This window comes from Sylvia atricapilla, chromosome 21, assembly GCF_009819655.1.
Source record: "Sylvia atricapilla isolate bSylAtr1 chromosome 21, bSylAtr1.pri, whole genome shotgun sequence".
NCBI classification, from domain to species: domain Eukaryota; kingdom Metazoa; phylum Chordata; class Aves; order Passeriformes; family Sylviidae; genus Sylvia; species Sylvia atricapilla.
This window is the reverse complement of record NC_089160.1, coordinates 5321217-5335090: the sequence shown is the minus strand read 5'-3', so window position 1 is coordinate 5335090 and position 13874 is coordinate 5321217. Positions and strand designations below refer to the sequence as shown.

Sequence of the window (13874 nt, the reverse complement as noted above, 5' to 3'; positions counted from 1 at the left end):
CACTTAAGTCCACCTTGATTCTTGTTATGCCTTTTCTACCTTGGGTGGAGATTTTTAGTACCCAGTATTTTATCTCCAGGAAGGTACCTACGTAGTTTGATTGGGTTTTATTCAAAATTTTACTTGAAACATTTCTCAGTGAATACTGTATTATGACGAACTTTTTGTAGAGCTGTCCCTAAATGCCCGGTGATTTAATTGTCCCAGACATTGCAATATCCCAGAGTTGCCAAGAGAGTCTGAAACTATCATCCAAATTCTGCTCAGCTTGGGAGAGGAGAGGCTCCAGGGAGACCTTAGAGCACCTTCCAGCACTTAAAGGTCTCCGAGAGAGATGGAGAGGGAATTTTTACGAGACCACGTAGCAGCAGGACCCACACGACTTGCTTCACACTGGCAGAAGAACGATTTGAGCCAGAAAAGAGGAAAAAACTCGAGACGCCGAAAGGCCGGGGCGGGACCGCCGCGCCCCTCACACGCTAACCCCGCCCCCAGGCCTTAACCCCGCCCCTCCTCTTAGCCCCGCCCATCATCGCTTCGCCCCCACATAGCCCCGCCCCTCCCCTTAGCCCCGCCCATCATCGCTTCGCCCCCCACATAGCCCCGCCCCTCCTCTTAGCCCCGCCCATCATCGCTTCGCCCCCCGCATAGCCCCGCCCCTCTCCTTAGCCCCGCCCATCACCGCTTCGCCCCCACATAGCCCCGCCCCGCCCCGCTATTCCCCCGGCAGGGCTCGGCCCGTCGCGCATGCGCAGCCCCCGCTAGCGAAGCCCGGCCGCGCTCGGCCCGCCCGGCTCCCGGCAGAGGCGCGCGCATGCGTGAGGCGGCGGCGAGGCCCGGGCAGGCCAGGCCCTGCAGCGCTGGGGGCGCCGCGCCATGAGCGCCTGGTAGAGGGGCCGCGATGAACCTGCGCGGCTTCTTCCAGGACTTCAACCCCAGGTGAGCGCGGTTCGGGCAGCGCCGGTCTGGCAGGGTTAGCCCGGGGGCCCGGGCGGGAGCAGCGCTGGCTGCGGGACCCGTCAGCTTTGGAGCGGAGCGCGGCCTCGGGTGGCCCTTCCTCACCGCGAGCTCGGGCGGCGTTTGGAACACGCCGTTCCCGGCTGGTTTCCTGCCCGGAATCACTGAATCGGCCAGGGTAGAAAAGACCTCTGAGATCATGGAATGAGCCTTCCCGGCGGCCGGCTGTCGGTGCGGGCTCTCCGCGCCTGGTTCGCCGTCAGGGGCTGGGAACACGAACGCTTTACATCTGCTTTCCAGCCCCACTTCAGTCATCTGCTTTGTTAGAGCGCGACTTTCTCCGATTATTCCCAGGCTCTTTCTGGTGTTCGAATGTTTCACCGCGGTGCTTTGGAGTGTGGAGGCTCCGTGTCCGCGGGTTTAACAACCCTGGGTTAAAATTACTAGCCTCTTAAAGTTATCACTGTGATGGTCCCTGCAGCCTGGGGTGCTACTGGCTCTAAAAGCAAGTAAGGACATGGAACTTTTAAAGAAACTGAGAGAATGAGTTAAATTTTACCAGATATTTTAAGACCACAGACCAAGGGCCTGCAAGTAGGTGGTGCAAAGTGGCTTGAGATGCTGAGAGTCTTATAAAAACCTTGCCCATGAAAGAGGACTTACACGATGCCCAGTTAGAGCAGACTGTGTTCGGTCAGGTATTTAGACAAACAAAAGGGTCACCAAAGCTCCAGGAAACGCATTGTTACAGGGGCTGAAATAAACCATTGAAATATGTGTGGCCGGAGAAATGGAAAAGTAAGAGCGGAAGTCTCCGAAGCTTGTGAAGTTTTGTTACTGCACAGCGATGCTTCTTTGGGTGCCGAGTGATGAATGGGCAAGGCGAATGTTGCACTTTTGCAGGTGTGAATGTTGCACTTTTGCAGGTGTCCTCGTGTTTTGATGCTCGTGGAACAGCCCGGGAGCAGTGGTATTTCGCTGCTGTATTTGTGGAGGAGCCAGGGAAAGTACAAGTTACACAAATATTGAAATGTCAAAAAAAAAAAAAAAAAAAAAAAAAGGGATGAGGAGCCGAAAAGCTGACACATCTCTTTGTTGCTGTGAAGTGTGACTGGTTTATGTCATCCTGTCCCGAAGTAGTTTCAGGGAGATGCTGACACAATCAATCTGTTTTGCATTATTAAGGTGGTCCATTATTAAGGCTATCCATGTTTTAAAATACATACAATTCCTTCACTGAAACAGTGTTGAAACCTAATTATGTGTTTTATAAAGCAGTTCCTGAGCTTCTGGTGGGTGAGTGGGAGACTTTTCCCTTCCTGTCCTTTTAGGAAATAGCCTTCTGTATAATTATTTTGTCAGATTTCTGGTGCTACTGCTCAAGTATTCCAGATAGGTTTATTCATTCTTAAATTGACTATGTTATAAACTGTATCAGTGTAGCTATTTTAAATTTGTGAGAATCATCCTCAATATTCCAGTGAGAAACTTCGGGGTATAATAGGTAACTTTGCTAAAAGTGTAACCTCTTGGGTTTTTCTTTTCTGTAATATTGGGTTTTTTTAACTGAATGTGAATATTAGGAAAAGAAATCTCTGAAGTTTGCCCTATTTCAGTTCATAATAAAGTGGTGTGGATAAAATGTCATAAATTATGTAACTCAAATTTGAATATCAAAAGCTGCTTAATTTGATTTGTATGATAGAACACATTTTTTAAAAACAGGTACAGCTGGTATATTTGTGAGCCTCTGATAATACAGCTCCTGACTGGATCCTTGTGGAAGGGAACTATTTATCTCAGTCCATTCACTGAGATTGTTATGCAGAAATGCTTTTGATGTGTTTCCTTGAAGCCTTGCTTTTATAAGTGAAAGAGATGACATATGCCGTGTCTAGGATGAAATATTTGATTCTTTGCAAAGAGGCTTGTCATGTTTTCTATTAGGAAGTATCCCAGTGAAATTCCGGCTGTGACTGATTTTGTTGTCCTCTCCCAAGTTCATGTGAAGTTGCCTGCTTTGATTCCTGACTGGATTTTTTGTTTGCATGTTTGTCCAATAGCAAATTCCTTATTTATGCCTGCCTGCTGCTCTTCTCCGTGTTGCTCTCCCTGCGTCTGGATGACAAGATCCAGTGGAGTTACTGGGCTGTGTTTGCTCCAATATGGCTGTGGAAGTTGATGGTGATTGTTGGTGCCTCTGTGGGAACAGGAGTATGGGCACGGAACCCACAGTACCGGTAAGTTCATGTTTGTTTGGCAGAACAGAGGGAATGTTGCCTTGTCAAAATAACTTTCACAGCTTTAAATACAGCAGTGTTGAGGGTTGGTGGTTTGTTTTTTTTTTTTTGTAATTTAAGTAGAATGTGAATTTGAAGATACCAGGGCAAAAGAAAAATGATTTTAAATGGAGTGCAGTAAATGTCTTTTCTGTCTGTGGTGAATGCTGAATTTTGGTGCACAGATCTCCTGATACACCCACATTTTTTGTGGTTCGTGTCTTGTTTGCCCCTTCTAGTAACAGTCTAATGGTGTAGGAAGAAGCTGTGTGCTGACAGTTTACAGGCATTTTGCTTTTAGTAGTAGAAACTATCTGTTGCAATACCCTGGCTTAGGTAAATAAAGAAATTGTGGGGAAAGATGTTGATTCAGTGAATGCTGGTGCAGAAATCAAACAGATAATTTTAAATTTAGCTTATTTCCTAACAGCCTGCATGATAGCTGACTGTTGATGTACTAGCAAAGAAACCCTATTTTATCTGCCCAGCTATGGAATCCTTAAAAAAAAACTTCAAATTGTAAGAATCCCACTGCAACCTTTAAGTAAAATACCTTATGGGCAAGAAATCCTAGTAGGTCATCAGGAGTGGAGTTTAATGGGTATAATGTATATGTTTATTAAAAACAAGTGTTAATATCTGAAGCTCAAGCAAATGTCCTGGGATGTTTGCTGGGTAATGTGCTTTTTTTACAGGCAAATAAATTCTTCCTTATCCTCTCTTCAGAGCAGAAGGAGAAACCTGTGTGGAGTTCAAAGCTATGTTAATTGCAGTAGGCATCCACCTGCTGCTGCTGATGTTTGAAGTGCTGGTGTGTGACAGGATTGAGAGAGGAACCCATTTCTGGCTCCTGGTCTTCATGCCCCTGTTCTTTGTGTCTCCAGTCTCAGTGGCCGCCTGCGTGTGGGGATTCCGACACGACAGGTCCCTGGAGGTGAGCCCTACTTTGGGGTGCACAAAAGTCATGGTTCTGCAGGGCTTGGGATCCATTCTGGGGCACTTTGGTCTCTCAGGAAAGCACAATACACAAGACTGCATCAGTCCAGTTAATTGCACTCACCTGCAAATGAGAGTGAAATCACAGTCAGAAATAATATAACTTTTTCTAGTATCTTCTAGGTTTTTTTTTTTCCACTACCAAATTGCAGCATGTTTTCAACCTGCTTTTTTTATTAGTTTGTGTTAAAATAACTCATCAGCAACTCTGCAGTGTAGATCAATACCTATAGATACTTATATAGAAACAACAGGAAAAAATTCCACTGATTGCAAGCACTGTCTCTAGGCAGAATTAAATTTCCAGAGCCCCACGTAATCAGGGCTGAAAATGTCTTTAATATCACAATCTGTGTGTTTAATCTTTAATTTGGGAATGTGAATGGTAGGCAGGGTTTTATTTTCTGCCTCTGTTATCTCTGACTGTCTTTGGTTTTGGAAGAACCTTGGAAAGATTCTCAAGGTGCTCCCACAATTGTGACATTTTGCAATAAATTAAGAATTCATACTGAATTTTTTAAGGAGTTTCAAGTTTTGCTATGTCCTCAAACTACCCCATGACAGTTAAAAATCAGATTTTTAAATGAGGCTCAGCTTTTTCAGGTATTTTTAATTTCAAGAGGCTATTTCTCTAACATTAGCATAAGATGAGTTTTTCACTAGAGAGAAACATTTTGGTAAGTGATTGTTATGATGGCTGGTAAAGTGATATCCTAAGTTCATTTTGGAACATTTGCCAATAGAATTTTATTTTGCAGGGTTCTATTACCAGTTAACCAATGCTAAAAGTAAAATTTGTGTGGAAGTGCTTGCCATCTACTGGATGATGCTTGATTGCCCATTGATTTACAGATGACTGCACAGCTGCTAAGTGCTGGCAGAAGAAAGTGGAATCCATAAAAGGCAACAGCTGTCTCAACTCATTTTTATTAGTGGTTTTTTTTCTTAGTCATCTTCACTTAGTGCTGTTCTACTTCTCTTCTTTTTATTCTGTGAAGATTTCATTATTTCTCTTTTATTTGCTAGAAACATGAGAGGTCTGCCTTTAATCCAGGACATCAGTTTTTGACTTGAGTAATCAAAGCAGTTGTTAATCTGTTATTATTTTCATAAGTATTTAATCTGAAATACATTATCTGCTCATTCCTGTTCTGCAGCTGATTTGGTGATCAGTAAGTACATCAGTACAGATGGGATTTTTATCTCTGTATCATGGTGGGCTCAAAAAAAGCTTCCTTTAACATGTTACACTATTTTATAGTCAGTAAAGCACTGTTTATTTAAAGCATGTTGAATTCATTAGGTTGTAAACCACTGCAAATTTGTATGCACTTACCATATAGATCTCATGTTCACTTGATTCTAAAAATTATTTACAGCAATTGATCCTCTGATTTTTATATTTTTCTCTCTCTCTTTGCTCTTGCAGCTTTCTGGTTGCTTGGTCTTAGGCTTGAGTGGAGGGGGGTTTGGTGGTTTATTCTTTTAAGAAAGCCAGTGGCACAAAATTATTTTAAATCTACTTTTTAAAGTAATTTGTAGTTGAACAGTGGAGACTTTGATGTGATCCCTGAAGCTGGCAAGTGCCTGTTGGATTTTTGACTCCCTGTACTGTAACTTTAAAAGGTATTTATCCAGATCACAGTCTGCACAGTCACGTGTGTCAGTGAAAAGTAGCATGTAGTGTCTGCCTTCAGGAAATACTGCATTTAAAAGAGGCCTTACATAACTGCATATTTTTATTAAAATGAGTCATGTTTCTAGCTTGCATTCAAAAGCTTCAGCTAGATTTTTCAGACAATAATTCTGTGATCTCTGAGAATCCTGCCCATTGTAGGTTTGCCCATAAACTTTGGAAATAGAATCTTGCCAAGTGTGATGGCGTTTCATTGTCTCACTCTTCAAGCTAGACACAAACTTTTTTAAAAAATACAATGAAGGGCTGTTTCTCATAGTGGCAAGCAGGACTCAGGAAAACCTTTCACTAACATTTTTTTTTTGACAAGAAGTATTGCTTTCCTATAGTGCCACAAAACCCATGTCTTCAGTGTAATTTAAATTATCTCTGTTGTACAGTAAAAGATTTGAATTTGGATATCATATTCCAATATTCCATGTATTTCTGTACAGTTGTTTTCTGAGGCTTTGCTTTTTCTATTCTGATTAGTTTGGCTTTTCTTACTTCTCTGATAGCTCTAAGTGCCTTTTTAAAATTTTTTAATACCAGGAAGATCTTGGAAACAGCTGACTCTACATGATTTGTTTGGGATCACACTCGCACAAATTTAGGGGTAGTTAGTAATAGAAAATGTAAATGCAAATGAATTTTCATATTTCAGTGATGAGAATGGGGTGAGAGAAGTGCTTTGACAGCTTCATTGGTTTTCCTGGAAGTAAGTTTATCATCCTAAGAGTTAACTCATGTTTTTTTTTCTTTTTCTAGCTGGAAATCTTGTGTTCAGTCAACATTCTACAGTTCATATTTATTGCACTCAGACTCGATGAGATCATCAGATGGCCATGGCTTGTATGTAACCAGTATTTTCTTCTTGTCTTTGTTCAAATGCTGAATTTCACAGAGATATTTATTCTAGGGAACAGTTAGTACATGATCAATCCATGATCCTACTTTTGCTATCCTTCAGTGAAGGTCTGGCATTTCATTCAGTGGTCATGGCAATCAGAGGCAGGTCTTCTCTGAGGAAGAGGAATGTGCCATCAACTGCAGTTAATCTCTGAGCAGCAGTTGAAAGAGAAATCCTCACCCAAAGTTCCCAATGGGAACACTAAACAAAGCCATAAAAATGATTGGTGAGTTAGAGAATGTGTTGGTAAACACAGTGTGATATTAACTGCTTTTATTTGTTACCATGCATGTAAATCCACTTACTGTGCAAATAGTCACTGTCAAAACTGTGAGATGTCCTGTCCCAAGTGCTTTTTGGATACAAAAGCACTGTTTCTGTGTCTGGGTTTTTGTAGGCTACCATAAAACTGACAATCTGGAGTGGTTATGTCTGTCTTTTCTATTGTCTAAAACAGTTGAGAAAGGATTGAAACCCTTTAAAGTAAGGTATCCAGTGCAGGAAGTATTTGCTAAAAATCAGTTTCAAATACAGTTTGAGCCCATGCAAAATCACAGAAATCTTACCAAAGTTGAGCTACATTGCCTTGGTTTTAAATTATTTCAATGTGATGGGGTTTAGAAAGCTGAGGAACCCCTGAACTGATACATCTCAAAACAACACAGGAATTTGATGCCTTCTGTTAGACGTTATCTTAGTTAAAGACTTAATTTTCTTGTTTAGGCTTAATATAGACTCACTTTATTTAAAAAAAAAAAAACAACCCACAAGTGAAACAAATCAAATGTGTCTTTCTTTCAGGTTGTCTGTGTTCCACTGTGGATCTTGATGTCGTTCCTGTGCCTGGTGGTGCTCTATTACATCGTGTGGTCTGTGCTGTTCCTGCGCTCCATGGACGTGATCGCTGAGCAGAGGAGGACACACATAACCATGGCTGTAAGCTGGATGACCATTGTGGTCCCACTGCTCACCTTTGAGGTAGGAAAAGCCATCAGGAGTTTGATTTTTTTTTTTTTATTATATATTTATTTATTTATTTTAAGTAATGAATGATGATTTTTGAACTTACTGAAATGAGAATGCTGCTCTTTATTTTGGAATAAAATATTAACAGCAAATACGAAACACAAACGAGAATTCTATGTTCTTTTAAAGTTCCTTAAAGTTTCTTAACATTCCTTTGAAGAGTAAAATCTGCATCACATGGGAACTATAACTTCATGCTTCTGTGAAGCCATTTTTTTCCTCACACATGTGTGAAGTTTAAGATTTCAGATCAGCATATGCTTTAAGCAGTTTGAAAGTGAGTACTGCAATTAAACTGACGTTGTATAATTTATTTTTTTTTGCCATTTAGATCTTGCTAGTACACAGACTGGATGGGCATAATTCTTTTTCTTTCATACCCATATTTGTTCCTCTTTGGCTTTCACTGATAACGTTAATGGCAACAACATTTGGACAAAAAGGAGGCAATCACTGTAAGTATTTCAGAATCCTGGAAACAGATTAAAAATCAGTGTATTTCATTAAGATTTTTATTTTCAAAAAGGGCTGTTTGCAGGCGGTTGTAGTAAGATTTCATTGGTTACAGTGTCCTCCCCTGTGGCACTGTTTACTTTGGCTGAGATGCAAAGTCTTTTGTGTCCCTTCTCTGTACTGATGTGACTTGACTCAGTGTAATGTGTGAAACAAAATAGATTCTTGCTGGATTTTAGTGTAGCTGTAATTTATGCTGATGGATATATGCTCAAGTATACATGTGCACACATGGAACTGTGCTCATCCAGGCTGTCTCTGTGTGTGTATATAATCTGAATTGTGTTGATAGGTGTAAGAAACACTGAGAAGCAGCATTAGCAAATCTCATTTCTATGGAAACAATCAAGAGACCTCAAATAGTCTGTCTATTAACTAAGTGTTCATTCTGTTAATAATGCAAAACGATTTGGTTTCTTTTAGGGTGGTTTGGAATTCGCAAAGACTTTTGCCAGTTCCTGCTCGAAATCTTCCCATTTTTGCGAGAATACGGAAATATCTCCTACGATCTTCATCATGAAGATAATGAGGAGACAGAGGAAACACCACTGCCTGAACCACCAAAAATTGCACCAATGTTTCGAAAAAAGACTGGAGTGGTCATTACACAGAGTCCTGGAAAATATGTGATTCCACCTCCCAAGCTAAACATTGATATGCCAGATTAAGATGACAGTAGCATATTAAATTTGAACTGGTCATCAGCAGACAGATGTATTTCATCTCATGCCTTGTCCCAATTCCTTTAAAATAGGTATTGCTGAATCAGTGGCTTGGATTACACAAATCAGAAATCTCGAAGATAATCTGAGTGCTTTTCCAGAAATATGTGGTTGTCTACTTTGTGAACCTTCCTCACAGGTTGGTTGCACGCTTGCCTGTATAGTATTTATATGAACATTTTTAGCAGTGTAATATATTGTTTAAAAGTCCTGTTGTGTACAGTATAAGTATTATCTAAAAGTATTTTTTTAAAAACCCTGTATGAAATGCCTATGCTATTCCAGGTGTCTTTTAGGTCCTAAATATACACTTGATTTTTGTGTCTCTTTTAAATGCTTTGGGATGCCTTAGCATAGTACCTCTTTTACTTCTTCCTCTGTTCAGCCACAATCATTGTCTCAACCACAGAGGCACAAGAGTGTTGCACTTCTGAGGCAACAGTGGAAAGCTTTTTTTGGGGGGGAGGGGGAAAGTAGAATGTATGGTGACTTACAGGCTTTTGAGTTGGCTATGTAAATTTTCATGTAAGTATTTCAACTTTTGTGCTGGCTTGGGAGTTACATGTTGTTTTTGTTGCGTTTCCAGTTTCGTGTTTTGTTTCTTCTTGAGCAGCATGTACCATTCTCCCATTAGACTGGCTGTTTAATAAGCTGTTCTTGCATTGTGTGGTCTATGCCAGAAACATTTGTGGTAGGTTTCACAGCTGTTGGTTAGCTGGTATAAATATCATACCTTGGTCTTCATTACCAACTTTGTGTTGGTCAGTGTAAATGATTAAAATTTTCAAGATAGGATCTTGTTGGTGTTGGCATAGCATTTTCTTGTCTGAAGAAAGACCTGCTTTGACAAGTGTGCCTTGGACTTACAGATGCTCTGGAGAAATGGAGTCTATGAAATGTGTAGTCCTGTATTTTATAAAAACACGTCTCATATTCCCAAACCCTCACAGCTGCTCTCTGTGCTCAGGTAACCCACAGTTCACATATCTTAAATACCACAGGTCTCATTTCTTTAGTGTTAGCATGGCAGTAAGAGCAGGGAGCGTGTGGACATTTCTGCATGTGTTCACGGTGTATGCCTGAAAAACTTGGATGCAGCACTTCCATTTCTGATACTCCAGAGCCTATGGACCAGCTGCTGCCTGAAACCCAACCCAGCACTATCCCATCCCACAGGTTTATTTTATATTTTTTTCACTGTATGTATATTTTATTATATTATGGTTCAAAAACCATGTTCCTGGACATCGATTTGCCGGCACAGCGCCATGGAGAGGACACCAGAGGCTGAGCTTGCCTGAGAAATCATTTCCCAGGAGGAGAGCAGCCCATGCACAGCAGGCCCAAGGGAGAAGAGGCACAGCTCTGCACTGGGGAAGGCCTCACCTGCCAAGCACAGTGCCAGCTCCTCGAGGCTATGGTGCCCATACAGCTCCATGTGCTGCTGTAGGAGCTCCAGCCTCTGCTCCTTCAGCCAAGGCACAGCAGGGCCTGGCTGCGGCCAGGGGGCTGCTCTGCTTCACCCAGCCCTCTCTCCAGCTGTGCTGGCAGCAGCTCTGTCTGTGCAGAGGTCACAGCCCAGCTCCATGTGTGGATCTGCAGGCACTGGGGATGTGAGGTGCCTTCCACAGCTCTGGCAGAAGTGGTGTGTAGTCCAAGGGAACAGCTTCCCAAATGCTCCAGTGAAGTGTCTGAATAAAAAGGCTCTGCCACTTGTCCTGTTCTTAGAGCCATGCCTAGGTGTGATCTTGCTCTAGAAAATCAAAAGGATTCTCACTGTAATGTGAAATTTGGAAAACTCTTGAAAGTGCCAAAACTTAGTGGCTATTGTAATTCTTCTCACTTGTCTCAAATTATTAGATTTGCAAAGATAACTTGTATTTTTTCATCTTAAATGAGAGAAAAATATATAATACTTGCTCAATTTAATTTTGTACAAGCAGCTTCTCATAATGGCCTTTCTGCAATGTCTGTCAGGTCACAGAGCTATATCCATCATATGTACATCTTGTGTGCCTGAAGTCTGAATGAGAAGAATCTGTCCTTAAGGCAGGACAAGGAGTGGTCTGGGACAGAGATCCTATTAATTGTGACAGCCTGCCCTTAAGCACCATTTCACTATAATCAGAGATACAGGTATCAAAAAATCATTTTAATTACATTTGTATTGGTACACAATCCATAACTATACATTTTAAAAATGGCATTTACTTAGTTGTTTATACAGGAAAAGTCTAGAAAAACATTAATACTTGTTCTGCCTCAAAAAAGCAGTTTTTTAAATGTATTTGCCATTTCAAATGGTTTTGGAATAGAATCCTAAACAAGTTGCTAATGTAATTCACAAGTCAGTATCTTAAATAAAAGTCTGCAAATAGGCAGGAAAAATAAGGGGCAACACCTACAACTCTGATGGGATCAGTTCTTCAGGGATGTCCACCTGCCACACCCCCGTTTTCCCTCTGGCAGGAATTGGTTCCAGGAGCCATCTGGGATTTGAAACATCAGTCAAGTATTTCTGTTCTAGATTACTGAGGACAGCTTTTTTTTCTAGCTCCAGAATCTCTTCAGGAGGCAGGTTTTCTGGATATAGTGATGTCTCTCCAACGTCAATTAATCCTGTATTTTACAATTAAAATACAAAATTAGTTGCCAGTTTGATCTCCTAGAGAAAGGTTTTCCAGAAGTAGCCCTCCCTGCCGGTTTGTTACCAAGGAGCACAGTCAGAGGGAGGCACACCTCCCACCCCTGCTGTTTGATGCAAAAGTTCATGTGACTCAGCTCAGGTGGGTGAAGAAAAGTTAAAATCACCAGAACCCAAGGATGCCGAACTCCTTAAAAAGCAGCCTGCATGTAAGGAGCCACAGCTGCTACCAAAATTCCTGAGCCACGTTTGGCCTTGGACCAGCTTCAGTAAAGCCTAACACAGTGTTCCTCTCAAGCCACTATTCTGTTAACATTTTAAAATCATTAAACTATTTTGAAATTCCCACCTACTCCACAATTAAGTATGCAATGTATGTTAAGGCTGCAAATCTACATATTATGTAGGACCTACAGTTTTCAGCACTGTAGAAACACAACGACATTCAGTGTATCTGATAGAATTAATTTTTTGTGTGGAAATAGCTAAAAGTATTCGAATGACAATGAAAAATGGTGCAACAAAGATACCTACAACAAAACAGTACAAAATGAGCACTAGGTAAGTGTACAGTGTGCAACATCTGCTCTTAATCAGCACGTTTTATGCAGTGATGTTGCACTGCCTCTGCACTGAGTGTTACAGAAACAAACTCCTTCACCGCCCAAATACCAAAAGCAACAGAGGCATTTTATGAAACTGAAAAAGGATTTATTTGTGTATTTATTTATGTATACTGTAAAATGACATGCAAAGCGCTGCAACAACGTGAATTCGCTTGACCACGAGTACTGCAAAATGGTTTCAGCAAGAATTCCTTTAGCTCAAAGTGCGAGAAGTGTGGAATTGACCTGTATTCTGCTGAAACATACAGGGATTGAAACAGACCCATCACAACTCATGCTCCGCTCCTTTCAAGTCTTAAAGAAATGTCACAATGAGTGCAAACACATAAAACGGATACGTATTTGAGTGATTTAAGGGATTGAAAGATTGATTAAAAACATATAACCCACGGATGCTTACCTGCGATAACTCCTCTACCAAATTTTTCCCCTTCATCCAACAAATCTTGCAGTTGCTCCGGTGTCATGCCGAGCCTACTCAGAAGAATTTCTCTCCATGTTTCATCTTCCCAGTCCTTAACAGCTATATGAATAGCAATGGTGCGGTTCTTGTAGGCTGCTAGCAAAGGACGCCAGCGAGTCTCCACTGTCTTGACTTGGTTTAGAAGCAGCCCCGCGTAGGGCTGTCGGAAGGAAAGGCAAGCGAATTTCATCGTGCTCGTCTCATCAGGAGCCGCCGATTTCCTGTAAAACACAAGACGGCGGGGGTGAGTCCCCGGCAGTGTGCGGCCCACAGCCGTGGCGGTCTCCCGGCCGCGGAGCTGTGCTGATGGAGTGCGCGGCCTCCCCGGGGGCGGCTCCGCCTCGGCGGGCCGGGCCTGTGCCCCACAGCCGCCCCACAGCCCGGCACAGCCGCCCCACAGCCCGGCACAGCCCGGCACAGCCCGGCACAGCCCGGCCCCACAGCCCGGCACGGCCCGGCACAGCCCGGCCCCACAGCCCGGCACAGCCCGGCACGGCCCGGCCCCACAGCCCGGCACAGCCCGGCACAGCCCGGCACGGCCCGGCACAGCCCGGCACGGCCCGGCCCCACAGCCCGGCACGGCCCGGCACAGCCCGGGCCCGCTCCGCTTCCCGGCCCGAGCCGCTGGGCCCCGGCCCGGCCATGCAGCAGCCCCGCGGCCGCCCACCTGCGCCTGCCGCCGGCCGGAGTGTGCCGGGAGCGGGGCGGGCCGGGGGCGGCTCCGGCGGGCTCTGGGCCGGCCCGGAGGAGGGCTGGGGTTACGGGCTGGGATGGCGGGAGCGGTGCTCGGCGGTGGGTGCCGCGGGCCGTGCCCGGAGCGGCGGCGCCGGCAGGCTGGGCCGTGGGCTCCGTGCCGCCCTTGGTGCCCGTGTCCGCCGCCTCTGGGCACAGCTAAGCGTCACTTAACACCAGAAAACTCACTGCCTTTCACCTCCTCGCTTTCTTCGGCCGCTGGTTTGTTGGAGACAAAATCACCCCAAGCGCTCTCACCCAGCCCTGCTCTCTGAGGACAGTCGTACCTGGATCCTGTTGCTCTCAAATGTGTGTTTTGCATCGAGGCTTA

The 13874-nt window shown here is 43.5% G+C and overlaps 2 protein-coding genes across 2 annotated transcripts; one reads left to right on the top strand and one right to left on the bottom strand.

The window, feature by feature from the left end:
- The first annotated feature begins 781 nt into the window (after window positions 1-781).
- TMEM185A (transmembrane protein 185A) lies at window positions 782-9873 on the top strand. The gene is made up of 7 exons (XM_066334061.1): window positions 782-939; window positions 3021-3197; window positions 3963-4170; window positions 6676-6759; window positions 7619-7795; window positions 8175-8298; window positions 8780-9873. Exons 1-7 carry the CDS (start codon window positions 902-904, stop codon window positions 9022-9024), a joined length of 1053 nt encoding a protein of 350 aa, XP_066190158.1. The 5' UTR covers window positions 782-901; the 3' UTR covers window positions 9025-9873.
- A 1342-nt stretch (window positions 9874-11215) lies between these two features.
- LOC136370405 (protein EOLA1-like) lies at window positions 11216-13040 on the bottom strand. Its single transcript, XM_066333775.1, has 2 exons — window positions 12749-13040; window positions 11216-11697 (listed from the first exon to the last, which is right to left on the bottom strand). Exons 1-2 carry the CDS (start codon window positions 12999-13001, stop codon window positions 11480-11482), a joined length of 471 nt encoding a protein of 156 aa, XP_066189872.1. The 5' UTR covers window positions 13002-13040; the 3' UTR covers window positions 11216-11479.
- Window positions 13041-13874: the final 834 nt, after the last annotated feature.